At 40.0% G+C, this 24475-nt stretch overlaps 5 protein-coding genes across 5 annotated transcripts; 3 read left to right on the forward strand and 2 right to left on the reverse strand.

The window, feature by feature from the left end:
* The first annotated feature begins 219 nt into the window (after positions 1-219).
* On the forward strand, positions 220-12329 carry LOC139468948 (F-box/LRR-repeat protein 15-like). The gene is made up of 4 exons (XM_071251096.1): positions 220-300; positions 1796-2357; positions 6038-6169; positions 9543-12329. Exons 2-4 carry the CDS (start codon positions 1807-1809, stop codon positions 9724-9726), a joined length of 867 nt encoding a protein of 288 aa, XP_071107197.1. The 5' UTR covers positions 220-300; positions 1796-1806; the 3' UTR covers positions 9727-12329.
* Positions 12330-15263: 2934 nt separating this feature from the next.
* On the reverse strand, positions 15264-16600 carry LOC139467552 (uncharacterized). The gene is made up of 2 exons (XM_071249086.1): positions 16372-16600; positions 15264-15541 (listed from the first exon to the last, which is right to left on the reverse strand). Exons 1-2 carry the CDS (start codon positions 16598-16600, stop codon positions 15264-15266), a joined length of 507 nt encoding a protein of 168 aa, XP_071105187.1.
* Positions 16601-16887: 287 nt separating this feature from the next.
* LOC139467554 (uncharacterized) lies at positions 16888-17625 on the forward strand. Its single transcript, XM_071249087.1, has one exon. The coding sequence runs from the start codon at positions 16888-16890 to the stop codon at positions 17623-17625; it is 738 nt and encodes a 245-aa protein (XP_071105188.1).
* A 70-nt stretch (positions 17626-17695) lies between these two features.
* On the forward strand, positions 17696-18699 carry LOC139467555 (U1 small nuclear ribonucleoprotein 70 kDa-like). Its single transcript, XM_071249088.1, has 2 exons — positions 17696-18042; positions 18189-18699. Exons 1-2 carry the CDS (start codon positions 17696-17698, stop codon positions 18697-18699), a joined length of 858 nt encoding a protein of 285 aa, XP_071105189.1.
* A 72-nt stretch (positions 18700-18771) lies between these two features.
* LOC139467556 (5'-3' DNA helicase ZGRF1-like) lies at positions 18772-23036 on the reverse strand. Its single transcript, XM_071249089.1, has 5 exons — positions 23025-23036; positions 22349-22477; positions 21346-21557; positions 19236-19364; positions 18772-18805 (listed from the first exon to the last, which is right to left on the reverse strand). Exons 1-5 carry the CDS (start codon positions 23034-23036, stop codon positions 18772-18774), a joined length of 516 nt encoding a protein of 171 aa, XP_071105190.1.
* Between the last annotated feature and the right edge of the window lie 1439 nt (positions 23037-24475).

Raw genomic sequence — 24475 nt, forward strand, 5'->3', positions numbered from 1 at the left:
AGAGTTACGATAAATGTTTTCGCATTTAGATACGATGTCTAAACAATAAAAGAGATGTTTATGGAAACATGCCTAAAACTCCTCTAAACCGTTGTAAAAGTACAAATTAACCTTGATTTTGCGAAATAGGAATTTCGAAAATACGAACATGTCAAAATATTACACTCCTTACAGCGACATAGATATCGAACTGAATGACGTCAAAGTAACGTGCTGTGGGGAGTTTGTATGACAGGTGTTTGAGGTGGAAAATTAAGAATGCGTGAACCGCTCAAAAGGTCATCAGTCAGTTAACTGACGGTGAGTTTGTCAATTTGTTTGCAGCTAATGCAGTTCCAACATTATAAGTTGCAATATGAGATCTACCGTATTAGATCTTGTCAAGGAATCGTGCATACACTACACTGTATACGAGGCGAAGCAATGACCGCCAGTATCAGTGTCCTCAGCAGCTGATCACTCACTCACGAGCATGTTTGTTTGTTTGTAAACGCCACACTCAGCAATATTCCAGCTATATGACGGCCGTCTGTAAATAATCGAGTCTGGACCAGACAACCCAGTGATTGATATCATGAACATCAATTTATGACATGCATCAACCAAGTCAGCGAGCCTGACCTCGCCTGTAGTGTTATGGCAAGCATGGGTTGCTGAAGAACTGTTCTAACCCGGATAAGAAGTGTAAAACTTCTACTAAATATTTCCCTCTATAACCTGACCAATTTCTAATTAAAGGTTATTTCAGAATGTGGGTGGAATATATGTATGTATACCACGAAACTATGAAAAATAAAAATGTATTCATAAATACGATAAAAGCTCTATCGTGCAGAGTGACACATTTGTATTTATTTCAACATTCTCACATGATTGACTTGATATAATAAAGGCCTTTGTCAAGTCACTGTTCTGGGTTCGAATCCCGGAGTTGCTGAGATTATGCTTGTGGGTTTCATTTGTTTTTCTCTCCCATGTTTGTTGACTCACCATGACGTAGTTGAAATAGTATTCAAACTCACAACTTTACATATAGACTGTCATCTCAGCACTCTTTTAGTTCATGCTGAAAGATGAGGTGAGGTGAAATGGGGTTTAACATTCCGTCCAAGAAGTACCATCTTTTAAAGTCTTTTGTATGACACAGCCGGTGATCAAACCCTGGACATTCCGCTCTCCAGACAGACGCTCTACCACTAGACGACAGAGGCGGTTCATACTGATAAATGCTGATGATGTCAATTGTTGGATTGTCTGGGTCCACACTCGATTATTTACATATTGCTGGAATATTGTTGAATACATTAAACAAGCAAAACAAACAAAAATCTTGGTTCATGATCCAATATATTAACGGTCAATTATCAGTTGATGTGTAAGTACATAAAATGCATCAGTTATCATTAGATTATCAATAATATCTGTAAAATAACATCACGTTTTATAAATAAATATTTCAAAGCTTGAGGTATCTTTGAGATGAGTGTTTAAGTGAATAACCTGGGGCTACTGTATAGTTATTTTTATCTTAAACATTTGTTAAACTAAATAACTACTAGTTTAAGTTTTCAAGTTGAACAAAAAAGTTAGGCCAAATTCAAAATAATTGACATCAGGTTCAGAACTGTTATATTTTGCAATAACAGTAACAGTTGGGTTCAAATCCCACCTTTACACTATTTAGAATTCCATATGCCTACATGAGGTGCTACTCGAACATGAAGTGCTACTCGAACATGAAGTGCTACACAAAGCACAGTTTGACTTACTATGATCATCCCACGTTCTGTTGCAGGCGTGTCCAAAATGGCGACAGCTGATGGACCAGTGACAATCTTCAGTCTACCCTGGGAGCATGTCATCTGTCGGCACCTCTTCCCCTTCCTGTCCGTGAAGGAAGTCTTTCAACTACGTGTAATCTCCACTCAGTTCCGTGACATTGTCGACACCTTCTTCAGAACGACCTTCACCCTTGATCTAAGTCGGGTAGCAGCGAGGGTCACATCGGAAGCCTTCGTTCTCATGTCACACAACAATCTGTGTTTAAAGAAGCTCACGCTAATCAACTCTAAAGATTGGCTATCAGATACTGTCCTGAAACCCGTGCTACTCAATAACCCCTACTTGTTGAAGGTAGATTTAACAAACTGCTCCAACTTGACGAACCTGTGTGTGAATGTGTTGGCAGTGAACTGTCATGCACTGCAGTTGCTTGTGCTGCGAGACTGCCACTGGGTCAGCAAGGAGGCTCTGACCGGGCTGCTGGTCAACTGTCGGGAGCTCGAGCACGTGGATCTGACGGGCTGCTGGAACCTGGACGACGAGGTCATCAGTCAACTCATCGTCTATGGTAGAAAGTAGGTTCACTGTCGCCTCTCTTTCAGAAATACACCGTTTAGAATGTGCAAAGGCCCCTAGGCCAGAATCTTTTAATTTTTTGGTTTACAGATTTTTACATACAACTTTTTTTTTTAAATTGCCATCTTGTCTAGTATACCATCCTCCACCCTCAAGATGAACTTGGAAATAATACTCTGTATTTGATACAGTTGCCGCCATTGTCCCAGAACATGCCTCATGTGAACCGGTAATTGAGTCATTTGCCATTCCTAACATCAAAGCTAGCATTCAAAACTAGTAGAATTGCTTGGTTTAAACAATATTTTATTTTCTTCAAAACGGATTGGTCATCTTGCATAATGCCTATTTCAAGATCTCTCTGATACAAGAAGATTAAAATATTGCAACACACAGTGAATGATAAAATGTTGAACATCAAATATATATATAGATGTACAAGAAATGTCGAGAATACTTGAAGGACTTTTAAAGCGTTTTACAGAATTGCTTCTTACCAGTGACCTGTTGAGTATTAGCAACTGCCAGGTTTTGCTTACCCGATAATCAAATTATTATTTTTCTTTCATTTTATTTTTCCTTTTGTTGGCGGTTATTAAAAAAGTGATGAATTGATTTTTTTCCACTTTTTCAACCAAGAATCAACATGATCATGATGATCAAGGTGACTTTTTGAAGAACAAAACAAAATTTGGAAAGTCTTTTTCAATATTGTTTTCTCAATGCCCTGGAAATACAATCATGTCTGGCTTTAGATTTTTTCACAAACAAAAAATATGTAAGAGTATCAATTTAAGTTAGCAATATCACCCTCCCTCTTATAACCATGACAACCAGACCCCTTTCCCCATGTTTATAAAAGTGAAGCATTTCATTACATGTTTACTGGTCTAGAATTCCATGTACTATGAAAATACCCTGATAAGCACATCTGTGTCAAATGGTATCTCAACAAGGAGATAGTCTGTCTCCCAGACCCTAGACAATAAACTGAAAAAGGAGACCAACTCAAGTCTAGATTGCCTCAGCTCTGGGATTGTTCTGGACTCCATTTGGATTTGTTTATTTTTTGTTATGTAGATATATATATTTTAAAGTAAGATAACTTTATTTCTGGGATGAAATGTCAGTCTATAAGGAGCCCCTATTGCCTCTAAATGCTCAGGGCATAGCTTATATCAAATATGGTACTTCTAAAACCCAGGATTTCTCTTAACTATTGATTATAGCAATGTGGATACCTATAGTGTTGGGGAACTGGTATAGGCTGATATTGCCACCAACTTTTGTCTTTGTAAACATTTTCATTATTCAGATTTATGCATGAAAGTCAAAGGTTCCTTGTCTAATATTAAAATTATGAGTAAACTATTTTGAGTGTTTCTGGATTAAAATACTATTGCAACTAAGATTATGGACGGATGTAATACATTGTGCACCTCTGCGTCATGCTACTCATTGCATGCATTTATCATATGCACAGCAGAATAAGCCAATTAAACTAATTGCAGCGCCATCTGGCGTCAAGATTTCAGTGCTCGTCTTTTTGTCATTTGTTTGTATCATGAATTGATATTTCATATATATATTTCTCAATGAAAATGAATTAATGGCTGCCAAGTCATGCTGGTTAATGTGTTTTTGACGACTAGTTTATCACCCCTTAAAAAATTCATATTTATCATGTTAATAAAAATGTCCAAAAGAGTCATGAAAATCAATTATGCAAACATGCAATAAATTACTGTAGTGTAGGGGAGAATTAATCAATTCAACATCAGAAGCCATTGTATCATAAACCCTCCATTCAGTGAGGCTTTGATATCATTTTACACAGATACTAAAAAAAACGGTTCATTGTGTGTGATTGTGCAGATATTTATGACATTCTCGGATTGCGTCTGTCTGTTCATATTTTCACCCTTTAAAACGAAATAATGTAATAACCTGGCAATAAGTGTTCTCTTGCTACAATCGTGTTTAGATTTCAATTTTTATGATTTAAGTTTTCACTAGGACGTTGTACCTGATCATTGGCTTCCCTGCAGACTTATCGTTAATTCCTGGTGACAAAGTAGACACAATTTATGAATATAAATAACAACTTCTTTATTTAAGAGTTTCGGCTTAGATTGATCCTTATACCGTTTTCAAGCAAGGCTGAATGATGATGTTGTTGTTGTTGCATTAAGTGTTTAGGAGGTCGCCTTCTGCCTAGGCAATTTCGGCTGACCTGTCCCTCTTTGGGACTCCTGTGTGTGAGTAGGGTACACCTATCTATTGTGAGTTTGGTGTTCACATAATTTCTGTTTTTGTGTTGATATGATTTCTATTTTCTTATCTTGATAAGATTTCATTTCTATCCTTGGCTGCTCTGTTTATATACATTCGAGTATCTGTCCATCTCTCAGAAATAGAGTTAGTTTGGCCTTCGCTATTGCATCTCTTGGCTTTAGGAGATCTATGACAGATAGCGGATCTAACTGCAATTCTTGTTTTAACCTAGCCCGGGCTGGGGCATGGTCTGAATGATGAGCATAGTAGAGAATATATATAGCAGCTGGAGGATTAGCAAAAACAAAACTGCTTACATCAGAGAGATTAACGTGAGTAGGTTAAACAATGACAACAGAAGGATAAAACTGAAACACCATGATGGACAGAGAACACGTGATGAGGAAGCCAATAACACAGGAACCTAATTGAACAGGATTAAGTGTACATAGGTGGGGTGATTATTGCTTTATGAGTTCATAGCAGGCGGATGTGATGAAATAGCCTTGATCTCTGTTGATTGTTGGCTTGTGGCGGTGAATGTGGACTGCCTCTGTTAGTTTTCTTTTTGTGAAGTCATGGAGGTTGTTGGAGAGGAATTGGACGTTTCCCAGGTTTTCTGGTGATTGTCATTTCTCATTATTGATGTACAGCATTTCCAACTCAGTTGTGGAGGGGTTCTACAGAAGGTAGTGGAGCCAATTAATGTTTATTTATTAATCAATTGTATAAACGTCCTGGACTGTGAGTTTGTTTTTCCATGCACAGTAAGTTATTTTGATGAAGGGGAATGATAACTAAAGCGGAAATGATGTTTCAGCCACTTTAGGTTGTAACCTATCTCTACGCTGAAAACACAGTATGTTTATCTCCATTCTACCGTGACTAATTAAAACGTGAACCATGTTAAACTGCGGCATTGTATCTCAGTGTGCTAGCACTATAAAACTGGTCTGGACTAGTGCAGCCACATGCACACATGCATTCACATCACTAGCAGAATGAAATAATCTTAGCGCTAAGGTGATTGTAACTCCCATACCTTAACATACTTATGGCAGTCGTGGCTGTAAGGTTTTGTACAATGGCATCCTGAACACCACATTAAACCCCATTTGACTTCACCATTCAGAGGTTGCTAGTTACACCCCTCACCACATAACCCCATCGTCAGTGCTTCACCGTCTTACAAACACCATGTTCCTTCCTCAGTCATAAATACAAATGGCCGCTATGCAGTGTAACAGTGGTGCATGTCTATTTTCAGTAGGCTTATAAACTGAGGCCATGTAAAACTCACGGAAGTGACATATTCCTCAGATGTATTTACAGGTGATGGAGGACCATGGTGTATACAAACCTGTTGTAGTATAGACTGCGAGTAACCCAGACAATTTGTATTCAGGATCCGCTATCTGTCTGTGTCGAAGATCTATGGGTTGACGGACACAGCTATATCTGTGATATCCCACAACAGCCCCAGCCTGCAGCACCTCAACATCCATGGCTGTTGGCGCGTCACCAACGACTCCATCAGGTAGGCTGCTGTCTCAGTGTGTGTAAACTTTTGTGTTCACCAAGACGTTACATCTGATGAAGGGGCAAGAAGTAGCAGTGAAATGTGATTACTAGTAACTAATTAGTTGTTATTCAGGAAAAGATTCATGTCTTCGTGTTCTTCTATATGTAAGACTTGATACATATCGGTTCATGGTGCCAAAGACTATGCATACATGTCAACCATGGTGCTAAAGACTATGCATACATATCAGTTCATGGTGCCATAGACTATGCATACATATCATAAGTTCATGGTGCCAAAGACTATGCATACATGTCAACCATAGTGCTAAAGACTATGCATACATATCAGTTCATGGTGCCATAGACTATGCATACATATCATAAGTTCATGGTGCCAAAGACTATGCATACATGTCAACCATAGTGCTAAAGACTATGCATACATATAAGTTCATGGTGCCAAAGACTATGCATACATATCAGTCCATAGCGCCATTGACTATGCATACATATCAGTTCAAGGTGCCAAAGACTATGCATACATATCAGTCCATAGCGCCATTGACTATGCATACATATCAGTTCAAGGTGCCAAAGACTATGCATACATATCAGTCCAAGGTGCCAAAGACTATGCAACATATCAGTCCATGGTGCCAAAGACTATGCATACATATCAGTCCATGGTGCCAAAGACTATGCATACATATCAGTCCATTGTGACAAAGATCATGCTTACATATCAGCCCACAGCCCCAAAGATCATGCATACATATCAGTCCATGGTGATAAAGATCATGCATACACATCAGTTCATGGTGCCAAAGACTATGCATACATGTCAGTCCATTGTGACAAAGATCATGCTTACATATCAGCCCACAGCCCCAAAGATCATGCATACATATCAGTCCTTGGCGCCAAAGATCATGCATACATATCAGTTTATGGTGATAAAGATCATGCACACATATCAGTTCATGGTGCCAAATATCATGCATACATATCAGTTCATGGTGCCAAATATCATGCATACATATCAGTTCATGGTGCCAAATATCATGCATACATGTCAGTTAATGGCTCCAAAGATCATGCATACATATCAGTCCATGATGATAAAGATCATGCACACATATCAGTCCATGGTGACAAAGATCGTGCTTACATATCAGCCCACGGCCCCAAAGATCATGCATACATATCAGTCCTTGGCGCCAAAGATCATGCTTACATATCAGTTCATGGTGCCAAAGATCATGCACACATATCAGTTCATGGTGCCAAATATCACGCATACATGTCAGTTAATGGCTCCAAAGATCATGCATACATATCAGTATATGATGATAAAGATCAAGCATACATATCAGTCAATGGCGCCATAGACTATGCATACATATCAGTTCATGGTGCCAAAGACTATGCATACATGTCAGTCCATGGTGACAAAGATCATGCTTACATATCAGCCCACGGCCCCAAAGATCATGCATAAATATCAGTCCTTGGCGCCAAAGATCATACTTACATATCAGTTCATGGTGCCAAAGATCATGCACACATATCAGTTCATGGTGCCAAATATCATGCATACATGTCAGTTAATGACTCCAAAGATAATGCATTCATATCAGTCCATGGTGCTAAAGATCATGCATACATATCAGTCCATGGTGATAAAGATCATGCTTACATATCAGTTCATGGTGATAAAGATCATGCTTACAAACAGTTCATGGTGCCAAAGATCATGCATACATATCAGTTCATGGTGCCATAGATCATGCATACATGTCAGTTAATGGCTCCAAAGATCATGCTTACATATCAGTTCATAGTGCCAAATATCATGCATACATATCAGTTCATGGTGACAGAGATCATACATATATGTCAGTTAATGGCTCCAAAGATCATGCTTACATATCAGTTCATGGTGATAAGGATCATGCTTACAAACAGTTCATGGCACCAAAGATCATGCATACAGTATATCAGTTCATGGCTACCGGTATGTTCACATATTTTTATTTGAGCAAAGTTGATGCATTGTCACATATATTTGAGTGTGGTGTACAAAATGTAAATCATAAGAAAACTTTTTGTCAATGGTACCGAAGCTTTGTTCAAACTACCTGTCCTTCTTGTGTATGAAAACATAGAGGAAAGACTTAGGGACTTTGTCAATACTTCATGAAGTGTTTAAAATACCTGCCTGCCGGACAGCCTGAGTCTATTTTGAGGGACGGTCAGTTTTGAAAAGTTGTACGTCCGATGGTGGGGAGTTAAAGTTACTAAGTTGGCTATCCACCAGTTGATTGTTATTTTCTGAGAACTCACATTAAACTTCTATTCTTATGTTTACCCTTTTGTTACTTTCTTTTCGGTAGTCTAGAACATTCTTGAATGGCAACATTTTATCTGGTCTGGTAACTTGTAAGTTGCCAGACTGGTTGTCTGAGAGGAATATTTGGGAATTTATACACTGCATCATGGGTTGAATTTATTAAGTTAGAAAGTATTTTGAATTCAGTCATCCAGCTTGTAACTGTAGTTCGGAAAGCCCTGTTTTAGGCCTTAGAGGTTGCATGAGTAGAAAACATATTCCGCTAACAATATAACATAACAATCTAAATACTTGTTTCATTATTTTATTACAACGTATATGTACCGTTATCTATCGTGTAGTTGTCAAACATAAGTACGACTTCATTTCGTTAATCCGACATACTTGTTAATCCGACATACTCGTTTATCCTACATAATCATACACAACCAACCATGTCAGATTAATTGATTAGTTGACTGTACAGTGTTTTACCTTGACTTACAAATCCATAGAACTCCCAAAAAATTCTTTCACAGGTCCATAAAGGAGGGTCTTGAGTGAGTGAGTGAGTTGTGTTTAACACCGCTTTTAACAGTATTCCAGTCATATCACGGTGTGTCAGCTTCATGTGGGAGGAAAGCCCGAAGTGATGCAGGTCTCAGACATTTACCACTTCGGTGAAACCCACAAGCACGGGTATGGTGCTGATAAACCTAGAAACATAATCGGGGCGAACCGGGATTCGAACCGACAATCATAGGTTTCTGGCATGCCTAAGGGACGCAACTCTGCACAACGAATCGCAGCACCTTAGACGACTGGACCACCAGTGCCCCCTGAAACTTATGAAATGGTGTAGTGTAGTGTACTGTAAGATTTGATGATTATTGTGTTACCGGACCGTTGTATTCCTTGTCAATATTATTGGTTGTCCCTCAGGACACATATTTCTGCGTTGCGTAAAACACTGATAGTATTCACAAACCTGTGAAGTATTGACAAAGTGTTGACAAAGTATTGACAATGTATTGCATATAACCTCTCTGTATTGCAGGCTCCTTGGAGAGTTCTGTATGGGGCTGAAAGCTTTACAGATCAAAGACTGTCGAGGAATAAATGAAATCAGCCTAGCACGACTCCGAGCACGCGGTATCAAGATGGATGTGCCCCCACCCCCACAAGCACAGACTCTGAGCTATCTACATCGAAATATTCACAACCTCAATGTACAGATATGATGTCTCGTCTGTCTCTAGGAAACACGGTTGTGTGTGTCCCACACGGGAGCTATTCCATGTTGACATTGGAAGACATACCAAGTAGTTCATCTTCCATCAAATTACATGTTTATCTTCCATTATGTAAATCACGTTATCGCTAATACGTGCAGTTTGTTTTAATGTTTCATGAATTGCGGGGTTTGGGCCACCAACTCATCTGGGTAAATGGGGCTGTAGAAAATGAAATCAACTTTACTTGTGTGTGTCTTTATTATTGTGATCTAAGAAATATGTTGACACCCGAATGCTATCTGTCAAGTTATCCTTTACCTGCCTTTTTCTTCTCTCTTCAAAAGATGCTGCTGTCATATTGAAACTGGCTTTATTTGTCAAATATGCTATTTCTCTTAGAAACAAACTGTTATTATTAAGATTCAGCCGAATATGTAAAACTTCTTATATGTAACTTGTATTTGGGCCGGAGGCCTTAAACATAATAGATATCTTTAACTTTGACTTTGGGTAGGTCAAAATCTATAAAAACAACTTTTTTGGTGTGTGTGCATTATTTTTATTTGGCATTAAGAAAAACTTAATGTTTATTACGTTATTCAGGATTTTCACTATTTTGACAGTTACGTCAGTCTGAGAACTTTCTTCTCTGTGTCCAGAAAGTATATCGTATATGTATGTGTGCATATATATTGTAATAATCCAGAGAACACACACTGGTCACTGGTGCAATCAACACACGTCTTTATTCCATTACTGTACAAATCCAACGGTCCAAATGGTCTAACAGCCCTCTCCTTCATTCTATTTTCACCGTGCACCTGCTTTCCTAGCAACACTATCCCTTTGTCTGCCATATTTGTTCTACTTTCTTTAGAGTTATCCCCCTTACACTTCCCATACATGTATGGTAACACAAGTTACCTCCCTTTCCAGCAGATCTTTGTGTTTGTCAAAACACCTTTATGCACACAAGATCTTTCGCCAGTCTATGGCTCTTCAGGTATAATGAAAACTTTATCGTAGTCACAGGTGACGCACAACAGCAGTATTTGTGACATCACAATGTCTGTGACTTAACAGCTAGTGACAATACATTATGGTGTGAGTGCACAAATATACATTGAACTACGCAGTAAGGTTTTGGTTTCAAAAGCATAATGAGCATCAATTCTTTTTCCAGTCGTAAATGTTTGTCATTGTTAAACAATTTATAAAACGGAAAGACCTTATTTTAGCAATTTCTGTTTCTTAGATTTTAATCTGCAATCTTGTTATTATTTGTTATTTTATGATCGTTATATTGTCATGTTTGGATATTTGTATTAGAGAAATAAGAAAACTAATTGGAAGAATTGGAAGCTATGAAGAAGGAATGTTAATAACCATGGTTACAGATGCTTATAACAGATATATGTATGTTCTTGTGCTATGGACAAGCCTACTGGTACCCTAAACTTTGCAAAAGAAAGCTAAAAAATATAACAACTTGTTTTATTGTTTTTAAGCAAAATGTAGTAAGGAAATGAACCACTTATAAACCCTGACAACATATTTTAATTTGTTCTTGGCAAATTGACTAGGGAAATCTATAAAGGAAGACGTTAAGATGGTCTGACTAAAGTTTAATTCTAGATGAATAAATTATGTAGTTATTGTGATGATGATGAAGATGTGTGTGTATCTGTTGTATGTATGTTGAAGGTAGGTGTTGTCATAAGTGAGTGTGACAGTTGGCAGTTTACACTGACATGAGGGAACAAGCATGGGATACTGGGACCTATTCTTGTCTGGAATTCCCAAAGGGAGATCAGTATAAGGTACAAGGGACCAATTCTTCTCAAGAATTCCCACGGGGAGGTTAACTGTGGATGCCTTGTGCTTCCAAACCCATTGGGAAGATGTCATTGTGTGCTGGAGACATCTTCTGGCTCTGAATTACATTGGGGAGACAAGCATGGTGTACTGGAGACGTCTTTTGTCCCTGAATCACATTGGGGAGACAAGCATGGTGTACTGGAGACATCATCTGTCCCTGAATCACATTGGGGAGACAAGCATGGTGTACTGGAGACGTCTTCTGTCCCTGAATCACATTGGGGAGACAAGCATGGTGTACTGGGGACGTCTTCTGTCCCTGAATCACATTGGGGAGACAAGCATGGTGTACTGGAGACGTCTTCTGTCCCTGAATCACATTGGGGAGACAAGCATGGTGTACTGGGGACTCTTCTGTCCCTGAATCACATTGGGGAGACAAGCATGGCGTACTGGGGACGTCTTCTGTCCCGGAATCACATTGGGGAGACAAGCATGGCGTACTGGGGACGTCTTCTGTCTCTGAATCACATTGGGGAGACAAGCATGGTGTACTGGGGACGTCTTCTGTCTCTGAATCACATTGGGGAGACAAGCATGGCGTACTGGGGACGTCTTCTGTCCCTGAATAACATTTGGGAGACAAGCATGGCGTACTGGGGACGTCTTCTGTCTCTGAATCACATTGGGGAGACAAGCATGGTGTACTGGGGACGTCTTCTGTCCCTGAATCACATTGGGGAGACAAGCATGGTGTACTGGGGACGTCTTCTGTCCCTGAATCACATTGGGGAGACAAGCATGGCGTAAGGGGACGTCTTGTCTCTGAATCACATTGGGGAGACAAGCATGGCGTACTGGGGACGTCTTCTGTCCCTGAATCACATTGGGAAGACAAGCATGGCGTACTGGGGACGTCTTCTGTCCCTGAATCACATTGGGAAGACAAGCATGGCGTACTGGGGACGTCTTCTGTCCCTGAATCACATTGGGGAGACAAGCATGGTGTACTGGGGACGTCTTCTGTCTCTGATGAATCACATTGGGGAGACAAGCATGGTGTACTGGGGACGTCTTCTGTCCCTGAATCACATTGGGGAGACAAGCATGGTGTACTGGGGACGTCATCTGTCTCTGAATCACATTGGGAAGACTTCATGGGGCACACGGGATGTCTCCTCGAGCGTGATGAGGGGATGAATGTTGTTTGTCCGTGAGTGGATGAAGATGTCAAGAGTTGCTTCTTTTGGTCCACTTTATATTTAAACACGTCAATGTTATGAAGTCAGCTATGGTGTTACTGTTTGGTACATGGCATGAATGTCAGAAGCATCCATGAATAATGGTGTGCACAGTGAATAACAGAATACAATATTATGTTGTTTTATGAATGAATGAATTGGTCAAGATTTGTCAGTATAACTGGTTTTGCAAGAAAACTTTCATGTTACATCACTGTTATTTATGTCCCAATTGTCAGTGTCAGAGACAAATAAATTCATTTACCTCCGTATTGAATAATCATTGAATTGTACATCACAGTAGCATTTCTTTCGCAGATTATCTGTATGTATATATGCAGCATAATGAGATATGTCCTCCAAACATCATAATCATAATAATGACTCCAGGAAAGTTTTCTTTCAGAGGCCATGCCATAAAATTCCTTTTCAGTTTTGTCTGTAGACATGATTTTCTACCCGATGAAATTAGGTCACTATTAATGAATTATTAGATGTCATCCATTTTTTTAAAACTGTGTGACGTTATATTTTGTGCAATTTGTTTTAAAACAAATTATTCAGGGCATTGGTGTACATTAACTGCCAGTCGATGTTAGTGCAATGAATTATGACTATGATAGGACGACCTATATTATGTAAAATGGTGTATTTCATCAAGACAAGTACCGTAAGCAGGGTGAACTAATATAAATTTCCTTTGTTTGTCCTTGGGGACAATAAAATTATGTAATGTGGGCAGAGGTGAAAATCTAATAATTTGTTGACTGGTATTATGTTCTATTATGGCCTTAGACTGTACCAGGACAATACAGTCCACTCTGAATACAACACAGTCTCATACAACCTAAACGTCAGCTATTTCAAACCTACACTAGTATATTACTCATGTAGAGTTGACTCACTGGATATAACACACTTATTGTGCAGCTCCTGTGGAGTGTTATATCCAGAGTTGACTCACTGGATATAACACACTTTTTGTGCAGCTCCTGTGGAGTGTTATGTCCTGTGTTGACTAACTGTGGATATAACAAGCTGATTGTGAAGAGTTATATCCAGAGTCAGCTTGATTATGTTTCAAGGTTTGTCAGTACCATTCCTTGGCTCTGTGTTTTCACCAAAGTGGAAAATGTCTAAGACCTGGACCACTTAGCCCACTTCAGTAACTCAAGTACTGTTCAAAGCAGCGCTAAACCAAAATCACTCATTCACCGTATATTGTTTGTGAATCCAAGATTGTTGTTGAACATATATTGTTACTACAGTCTTTCCTTGCAATGTCTGAATGTATATTTATTGGTAATAAAGAATGTTTTCAACATGTTTAATGTGGTTTCCCAACTTTACTGTCAGTTGTCATCTTCAGCTAGCACTAGGAGCAGTGGAGTAGCCTAGTGGGTAAGGCGTCCACTCATTACACTGAAGGCCCAGGTTCGAATCCCCACATGGGTACAAAATGTATAGCCCAATGCTGGTTTCCCTAGAAATATTCCTGGAAAATTACTAAAAGTGTCCTAAAACACACACTCCTTGGCAACAAAGATTGATGGGCTGACAAAGGTAGAAGTTGTTTTGTTTGTTTGTTTGTTTAATGACGAAGTCAGCAGTATTCAAATCTGGGACAGACAAACCAGTGGTTGATATTATAAGCAACAACCCACGCCATCAGGGTACGCTACACAGAATCAACAATGTCACCGAGCCTCAGCAACTCCAACCAGCAATAGAATGCTGAGGACATACTGGAGACAAAATTTGTAAAGACTGGTGACAAAAAGTACAGCAGACATGAGCAAAAGCTTAACTATTAGTACTGAAATAATCACAAAAGAGAGAATTCTTAGAATAAAATATATATTTTTTCCTTTGATTTGAGAGAAAACAATCCTACATATACTTTTCACATCATTACACTCAACCTAGTACATATCACAGTCGGAACAGTCACTACACCAGATGTTTCAGGAATAATCCGAAATGTAGATTTAAAGAGGGGGATGTTCAGTGAGACTGGGAATCTTCACAAGCATCTGGAGTACAAAATGGAAAACTAACTCAACACATGTAAAGAACAGTCACCACGTCAGCTCTGGTCTGATTTGTATGATGCAAGATCGTCATCACTTTAGCACTGGTTGTCACATATATGATGGCAAATCTTCATCACTTTAGCACTGGTTGTCACATATATATGATTGCAAATCTTCATCACTTAAGCCGTGGTTGTCACATATATGATGGCAAATCTTCACTTTAGCACTGTTTGTCACATATATGATGGCAAATCTTCATCACTTTAGCACTGGTTGTCACATATATGATTGCAAATCTTCATCACTTAAGCCGTGGTTGTCACATATATGATGGCAAATCTTCATCACTTTAGCCCTGGTTGTCACATATATGATGGCAAATCTTCATCACTTAAGCTGCGGTTGTCACATATATGATGGCAAATCTTCATCACTTAAGCTGCGGTTGTCACATATATGATGGCAAATCTTCATCACTGGAGTTCATCTTGTCATCCAGAAACACTCCCGGATCTAACAAGTGAGAGCGTCGTGGCCGCTTATTCTTCTTACATTCTGTGCTGAGCGTGTTCACAGAACATTCTGATAATACAAAGTCTTCAGTGAGGAGAATATCCTGACTGACCCCAGAACCAGCACCATCAGCAACAGCCATGTTGTCATTCACAGGGACATCTAGTGGAGTCAGAATCTCAACACTTTGTCCTGAACTGTCCGTACCTTGCCCTGAAACACATCACATCATATTACCAACAGATGGGGTACTCTCGAAGGAAGAGGGTTTCCAAAAGAGGTGGATGTCTGCTTGAGTGAGTGATGGGCAATACTGCTCTCACTTCATAAAGTTTGTTGGTTGTTTAACGCCGCACTCAGCAATATTCCAGATATATGACAGCCGCCTGTAATTAATCGAGTCTGGACCAGACAATCCAGTGATTGACATCATGAGCATCGATCCACGCAATTGGGATCGATGACATGCATCAGCCAAGTTATCAACCACCCGATACCGTTACTTGCCTTTTACGACAAGCATAGTTGCCTTTTACGGCAAGCATGGGTTGCTGAAGACCTATTCTACCCTGGATCTTCACGGGTCCACTTCATAATGAGTGAGTTTGGTGTGACACTGTACTGCACAGTACTTTAGTTACATAACAGTGTGTCAGCTTGAGGGAGGAAAGCCTGAAGTGATGCAGGACTTAGACGATTTCCACTCTGGCGAAACCCAGGGGTATAGGTATGGTGCTGACAGACATAACCATGATGAACAGGGATTTGAACCCATGTTTATAGGTTTCTGGCACACCGCAGGGACCCAACTCTTGTACAGCGACCTGCTGTGTATCAGTCAACTGGGCCACCTGTCCCATCACTTCATATCAGGGAACAACAAATGGTTGCATTTCGAAAAACATGCAGGCAGCCAAACCTAGGCCCTAGTAGACAGAAGAGTCTGATATCCACAACAACACCCTACTGCTGCTTTGGCGATGGCTTTCTTTATCAAAGCTGGACTATTATTGTTATCAATCTGTATTACTCCGTACACCCACCTGACAGAGACATGGGGGGGCTGTCCTCCCCCTTGCATCGCTTCCTCTTCCTACTCGTCCTTTTCTTCCTGCCCTGCCCCATGCTCTCACTGCCTGGCCCCTCCTGAGAGGACCCGGTTAATGCCTGACCTTGTCTCTCCTCCACCAACGCAGCCAGCTCGACGGTGGCTGTGGAAGACATCTGCAGACCTCGGGGATAATCTGCAGTCAGTGAAATGCCTGCCGTCATCATGTTCTCACATATTTGAGGATCCGAGAAAGCAGCAAGACATATTCAAATACTCAGATGTGACCTCACTAATATTCTGTATTCATGAGACATTTTCACATACTAGTATCTCTTGATACAATGCTACATCTACATGACTGTATTGTCTTGATTCACACACTGACATGAGGCACATTCACTTCGAGGCTCACATTCTGTTCTAGAATAAATTCAATACGATGAAAGATATGACAGTCACAAGGAATAAGAAAGACATGCACATAGACTAATAAAAGTATGCTTGACACATGGACTGTGAAAGATATGACAGGTATGTGGACTGTGAAAGGTATGACAGGTACAAGGGCTGTGAAAAATATGACAGGTACATGGACTGTGAAAGGTATGACAGGTACAAGGACTGTGAAAGATATGACAGGTACATGGACTGTGAAAGATATGACAGGTACATGGACTGTGAAAGGTATGACAGGTACAAGGGCTGTGAAAGATATGACAGGTACATGGACTGTGAAAGGTATGACAGGTACAAGGGCTGTGAAAGATATGACAGGTACATGGACTGTGAAAGGTATGACAGGTACAAGGACTGTGAAAGATATGACAGGTACATGGACTGTGAAAGGTATGACAGGTACAAGGACTGTGAAAGATATGACAGGTACATGGACTGTGAAAGATATGACAGGTACATGGACTGTGAAAGGTATGACAGGTACAAGGGCTGTGAAAGATATGACAGGTACATGGACTGTGAAAGGTATGACAGGTACAAGGGCTGTGAAAGATATGACAGGTACATGGACTGTGAAAGATATGACAGGTACAAGGACTGTGAAAGATATGACAGGTACATGGATTGTGAAAGGTATGACAGGTACAAGGACTGTGAAAGGTATGACAGGTACAAGGACTGTGAAAGATATGACAGGTACATGGACTATGAAAGGTATGACAGGTACAAGGACTGTGAAAGATATGACAGGTACATGGACTGTGAAAGGTATGACAGGTACATGGACTGAAAGGTATGACAGGTACAAGGACTGTGAAAGGTATGACAGGTACAAGGACTGTGAAAGATATGACAGGTACATGGACTATGAAAGGTATGACAGGTACAAGGACTGTGAAAGATATGACAGGTACATGGACTGTGAAAGATATGACAGGTACAAGGACTGTGAAAGGCATGACAGGTATGTGGACTGTGAAAGATATGACAGGGACAAGGACTGTGAAAGATATGACAGGTACATGGACTGTGAAAGATATAACAGGTACATGGACTGTGAAAGATATGACAGGTACATGGACTGTGAAAGATATGACAGGTACATGGACTGTGAAAGATATGACAGGTACATGGACTGTGAAAGATATGACAGGTACATGGACTGTGAAAGATATAACAGGTACATGGACTGTGAAAGATATGACAGGTACGTGGAATAAGAAAGACATGCATATAGACTAATAAAAGTATGCTTGACACATTGACTGACAGATATGACAGGTATGTGGACTGAGAAAGATATGACAGGGACATGGACTGTGAAAGATATGACAGGTACATGGACTGTGAAAGGTATGACAGGGACAAGGACTGTGAAAGATATGACAGGTACATGGACTGTGAAAGATATGACAGGGACAGGGACTGTGAAAGATATGACAGGGACAGGGACTGTGAAAGATATGATAGGTACATGGACTGTGAAAGATATGACAGGGACATTGACTGTGAAAGATATGACAGGTACATGGACTGTGAAAGATATGACAGGGACATGGACTGTGAAAGATATGACAGGGACATGGACTGTGAAAGATATTATAGGCACATGGACTGTGAAAGATATGACAGGGACATGGACTGTGAAAGATATGACAGGGACAAGGACTGTGAAAGATATGACAGGGACAAGGACTGTGAAAGATATGATAGGCACATGGACTGTGAAAGGTATGACAGGGACAAGAACTGTGAAAGATTTGACAGGTACATGGACTGTGAAAGATATGATAGGCACAAGGAGTATGAGGAAGGTGTGAGATGGTATTTTGGAACTGTTGTATACCTCTACAGATCCGTATGACACGAGACCACAGTTTGTTGCGAGACAGGTTCTTCTGATGGCCCACGATCAGCAGGTGATGTCTGGCCCGTGTTAGTGCCACGTTCGCTCTCCTGACAACACATCACTGTAACAGTAACTCAAACACACTACATGTAATACAGTTACATGTAACCTTGCTGAGCCATGTGGAACTTATTATCAGCTAAATGATGATGATGATGATGATGATGATGATGATGATGATGATGATGAAAAGTGCAAAAGCAACACCATAAAGCTTGCTCAAAGTGCTACATTATTACCCTGGTCAATGGATGAGTGTGCACTAAATTTTCATTCTCAACTTCCTGGGGATTATACAACTAAATCAACACAAAAGACATCAATTAATTTTTTAAGGTTAGGTTTATTTTCTTTGCCAAATACCAATGTTTTATTCTTATTAAAGAGATGTTAAAATGAAAAAGCATGGATTTTTAGCAACAACATTTGATGAACATGTCTTTTTGTTGTTTTTAAATATCCCATTTTTGATATTGTTGAAACAGCCATACTTGTCACTGTCTATGAAGCCAATGTTGTTGCTGCGGACACAGGAGAGGATGATGACGTCCTTCTCACCGCCTTGAAAGGCATCCACCGTGGACACCTGGACACACTTGAGCTGCTTGTTGACGGCGGGGCTGAGAGGCACAAACACACCTATCAGCAACTACATTGTAGTATTTCTACCATCTCAGCAACTAACGGGATCGGGTGGTCAGGCTCGCTGACTTGGTTGAACATATCCCAATTGCTTAGATCGATGATCATGATCTTAATCACTGGATTGTCTGGTCCAGATTTGATTATTTACAGACTGCCATCATGTAGCTGGAATATTGCTGAGTGTGGCGTTAAACAACAAACGATAATCTACCATCTCAGTAGGGTAGATTCATGGTTGAAGCATAGGTTGTCAGGCTGAAGGCCCAGGTTTGAATACCCACATGGGTACAATGTGTGAAACACAATGTGTCTCCCAGCCATGATTTTACTTGATTGGGATAAATGTTGTAAAACCATACTCACACACACTACCTTTTTGTGTCCCTGAAATTGCAGACAATGTTAATATGGACGAAACCAACAGAATCCCAATTAATCTTCAACCCAGCTGTCATCATGGTTGGCATTGTTTAAAAATATGAATAGACTGAAATAAGGACAGCACTATTTCTTAATTAATTGTTTCTTGCCTGGCAGTAACCTTTTCCTCTGAGGATAATCTGTGGCTGCTTGAAAAGGTTATACTCTAGTGATAGGTCAAAACTGTTAAGACAAAACATTTTATGCATTAGGGACAAAAACAGGCTATTTTAACCCCTGTTACATGCCATCTTTTGCTTAGTATTCTTTCTCCCACACAATATGTAGACCTTCCCATTGCAAGCTAAACAAGTAATAATTAATTGATTAATAATTGTGACAATGACTGAAGCCTGGTCAAAATCTAGTTAAAATTGCAGGCAATGCAGGCAATAACATATTTCACTGAATTGTTCACTTTACTATATTTCAGTACTGTACAGACGAAATACAATTAAGGTCCAAACAGTATTAGATATAATACACTTCTTTGCTTTTTAACAAAAGCAGTTTTAACATAATTGCACATTATACATGTTGGAGTATTTGTGTTCTTACAGCATTGGCATAAAACAAGTACTTTTCTGTATTCATATTAATGACAGTACTGTATTAAACTTCAGAATATTTGGAAAGATGTAAAATTTAGATTTTATGTAACTTTGCCTAAGATGGCTATAAGCTGGACAAATTAACAAAAAGTGATATTCATTTTCGATATGGTTTAAGTTACAAACTTTACATTTTCTAAATTCACGAGGAATATTATAATGTCGTCCATGTTCAAAATCTAAATTGGGAGAACTAAGCCGAAAAACGAGTCAATGTGGTTTTGACTTTATTTACAGTAATACTAATCAAAAAAGTTCTCACATAAAATGGATGTTTTAAACTGTGCATGATAAGCCATTTTGGCGTTTTCAGATAAATCACTGTGCCAAACCTGAAAAAAGTTGTCTTTTAACCGTTGACGTAACATATTTTAAAATAGGGTTTTATTACCACATGTTTGAAAGAACCAGACATCACCAAATCTTAAAATAACAGTTTTAAGTTTCGTTAACCAATTTACATGGCCTTGTTCATCGTATAACATATTGTAACATTTTGGGGGTAAGCGGGATTCCTGCATATTTAAAATAGACAGACAATATTTGACAGATTTCAAAACAGCAAGCAACTGGATAGAGTATCTACCACACTCACCTTACACCCCATTATTTGAACTTTACATTTAAAAGGCGCTTACAGGCATACAACTGTCACTGAACCCCGAAATTTCGGCCCCAAATAAAAGTATTGGTGTTATCTTTGCATCAAATAATTTGAAGTAAAAGTGAGGTGAGTGTGGTTTCAAGGAAGGTATACTACTTAAATTGAATTGTATTGATGGAACTTTTGGTCACAATACTGTCAAGTTTCCACCAAATTCATAATGTTTGGGATCTCTGCATTTATCCGCCTTTTACGACAAGAATATATTCCTGGAGACCTATTTTAACTCAGAATCCCTGGAGGGCTATGAAACAGAATTACTTGTCTGTGTGTAGACTTGTGATGATCTTGTACATCTGAGCCTTGTAGAGCGTGATGACCCCGATACTCCCGGCCTCCACCCCCTCCATCACCAGGGCATGGATCAGCAGCACCACCAGCCTGGCCTCACTCTCGTTGTAGTAGCTCCCCGAGCCATCCGTCACTTCCTGGCCCCCCGCCTCATCGTAGAAACTCAGGGTTGGGAACACAGGCTGGAACAAGACAACAAGACTTTAAAAACTAGGGACACTACGAAACAGGAAAAACTTATTACCATTTGATATACTTTGCCTTCTTTATCTTGTAAATATCACTGCATGTCAGCTGTGGCACAAAGGACAAAACTGATGACAAGGTGGTTACCACTTAATGAGGTGAGGTGAAATGGGGTTTAAGGTCGCGTCCAAGATTATTGCACTTATATAGCGATGTGCATGCAAGTGTGTGTGTGTGTGTGTGTGTGTGTGTGTGTGGCTGCTTGTACTAGTCCGGACTGATGCCAACTTATAGTGCTAGCTCACTGAGATACAATGCCGCAGTTTAACATGAATACCCCACTCAGACACAGTATACTGACTCCGAGCTGACCAGTCCTTGTTTTAGCCCCTTAATGCCGAGCGCCAGACAGGGTAACAAGTACCATCTTATAGCGTCTTTTGGTATGACACGGTCGGTGATCGAACCCCGGACCTTCCGATCTCCGGGCGGACGTTCTACCACTAGACCATAGAGGCGGTCCTACCACTTAATGAAACCCACAAGCAAGGATCATAATTAGGGTGACACTGGGATCCTAAACCATGATCCTGGCAGGGCAAAGGGAGACAACCCCTTAACCACTGTGCCACCAGTGCCCCTGAATATTAACACTAATACTGGTAATAATTGTACAATTTGTCATAACGATTCAAAGACAAACAAAGGTAAAAACAATTCATCACATAATATACATTCTGCAATGATATTGCTCTTGTAAACAGATCATCTGGATTGTACAACTCACGGATAGTGGCTGTCTGCTGTCCTCGGTCACTCCATCACACAGTTGGCCCCTGTAGAACAAGGTGTTGGCGATGCCACTGATCCGAGGGTGACAGCGGTACTGAGTTCGCAGCAGCACAGGACAGTAGTCCTAGCAACAGGAGGGGAAGGTTGATCATGTCATGTTGTGTTGTTTGTTTGTTGTTTAATGCCACACTCAGCAATATTACAGCCATATGATGGCAGTCTGTACCTAATCAAATCTGGACCAGACAATCCAGTGATTGACATCATGAACATCGATCCACGCAACTGGGATGATGACATGCATCAACCAAGTCAGTGAGCCTGACCACCCGATCCCATTAGTTGCCTCTTACAGCAAGCATGGGTTGCTGAAGACCTATTCTGACCCAGATCTTCACGGGTGGTCATGTTACATATTAAGGACATTGGTGACGTACCCCAGCACTCTCTTGTCAGGGTGTAGGGCTACATAAGGCTACATAAGGCTACATAAGGCTTAAAGAGGGACTATGGTCGATGGTCTGGTGTTCTATATGTTGTAATGAAACTCAGCGTCTGTGTAACAAAGGTCATGATTAGCTACTGGACTGACTTGAATCCATCTTGCTAGGAGAGACAACTGGCCCAGCTTTGTCTTTCTTTAACAAATGTTGTACATATGGGACATTTACAACAGAATCCATCAATTGAGTTTTATATGGATATATAAGCCTGTCCTGGTATTGGTAAATGAAGTGGTTAGGCCAAAATAAATTCAACATTAGATTTTTATCTCAATTTTAAAAAACATAAGGCGAGAGGCATTTTGTTTTTTATATCTGTTACCTACCAACTTCATCAACCGGTCAAACAAAGTTTGTTCCAAGCCATCAGTGTGGGCTGCCTCAGAGCCTTGTATAGTCGGGTCAAGTTGCTGAACAAACAAGGGAAATATTTCTTAATTATACCTGGATGTTAAATAAAGGTACAACATACATCAAACATTGTCATAGTTTTATATTAATAAAATCTGTTCCTCAATCGATCATTTACAATAAGTAAGCGAGGGAGTTTTAACACCATTTTCAACGGTATTTCAGTGTCACATCCTCCTTTATCCAGGGTTTCATATCTATTATGATAAATACCCTGGACCCATCATAGACATCACCTATTGCACATTGTACACAGAAGTCTCGTGTTCAGTGGAGTAATTTGACAGGGATGCTACTTGCAGAGTTGGGTATACAAACTGAGCCCAAACAAAGCGGTGCTGACCAATGGGTCCGGGGTGCTTACATCGGCATGTAGATACAACACAATGAATAATGAAGGCTGACAGGGAATGCTGGATTGACGACCATACCTTGGGGTCCCCCACCAGCACCAGGTTCTCACAGCTGAACCGGGCTATCGGCAGCAGGGACGACGGCTCTGTCATCTGACTGCACTCGTCAAGCACCACAAACTACAACCAAACATAAACATAGGTCTAGGATAGTAATTACTTGGTTCTTCAAGAATTTAATTGTAGAATTTCGCTGTCCACATTCTTCAATCAGTCATCAAGGCTGAGTTCTTAAACTGCTCAAATTTGTTAGTCGGAAGTATAGTCAATTCAAAACATCATGTAAAAGTGTCCTGGTTAATGTAACCCGTCATGCCACTATATCTTTATGCATTGACAGACCACTGGAGTTATATTTACATTTATACTAACACACTAATTTTTGTACGAAAATAATATACAAATCTGGACTTAGTTCTTGTTAAAATTACATTATTAGTGTAGTGTCCATGACCCATTCAAAAACATACTCTAACTCAAAAGACTGGAAATACCACTAGCGAATCAGCAAAACAAGTTATTCTATTATTCAGGTTAAAGCAGATTTTAGCAATTGCAATACGATGTAGACACCCTGCCTCCCCCGAGGATTGCTCAAGATCCTTTGTGACTAATGTATACACTTACTGGGAAGTGCATGTTGTGGAGGCAGTTGAAGCTGCAGGCCGCACACGTTGCCCCCACCACTCGCACTCCGCCCAGTTTCTGTGAGAAATACATGAGCCAGTTTATATACTCACCGCCAAATGAAACACGAATATAATACATGGTGGTTAATATATGAAGAATTACTCA

Source organism: Haliotis cracherodii, unplaced genomic scaffold, assembly GCF_022045235.1.
Source record: "Haliotis cracherodii isolate W230 unplaced genomic scaffold, xgHalCrac1.p SCAF_2, whole genome shotgun sequence".
Taxonomy (NCBI): Eukaryota; Metazoa; Mollusca; class Gastropoda; order Lepetellida; family Haliotidae; genus Haliotis; species Haliotis cracherodii.

Bases quoted from the DNA above. Each gene is read 5' to 3' on its own strand.
- LOC139468948 (XM_071251096.1), top strand. From the start codon at position 1,807: ATGGCGACAGCTGATGGACCAGTGACAATCTTCAGTCTACCCTGGGAG. The intron at 2,358-6,037 runs GTAGGTTCACTG...ATTTGTATTCAG, and splicing joins CTCATCGTCTATGGTAGAAA to GATCCGCTATCTGTCTGTGT. The intron at 6,170-9,542 runs GTAGGCTGCTGT...TCTGTATTGCAG, and splicing joins GTCACCAACGACTCCATCAG to GCTCCTTGGAGAGTTCTGTA.
- LOC139467552 (XM_071249086.1), bottom strand. From the start codon at position 16,600: ATGACGGCAGGCATTTCACTGACTGCAGATTATCCCCGAGGTCTGCAG. The intron at 15,542-16,371 runs GTGGGTGTACGG...GATGTGTTTCAG, and splicing joins CCCCCCCATGTCTCTGTCAG to GGCAAGGTACGGACAGTTCA.
- LOC139467554 (XM_071249087.1), top strand. From the start codon at position 16,888: ATGGACTGTGAAAGATATGACAGGTATGTGGACTGTGAAAGGTATGAC.
- LOC139467555 (XM_071249088.1), top strand. From the start codon at position 17,696: ATGGACTATGAAAGGTATGACAGGTACAAGGACTGTGAAAGATATGAC. The intron at 18,043-18,188 runs GTACGTGGAATA...GGACTGTGAAAG, and splicing joins GACTGTGAAAGATATGACAG to GTATGACAGGGACAAGGACT.
- LOC139467556 (XM_071249089.1), bottom strand. The intron at 21,558-22,348 runs GTGAGTTGTACA...GTCTTGTTCCAG, and splicing joins ACAGCAGACAGCCACTATCC to CCTGTGTTCCCAACCCTGAG. The intron at 18,806-19,235 runs GTATGGCTGTTT...TTACTGTTACAG, and splicing joins GGCTTCATAGACAGTGACAA to TGATGTGTTGTCAGGAGAGC.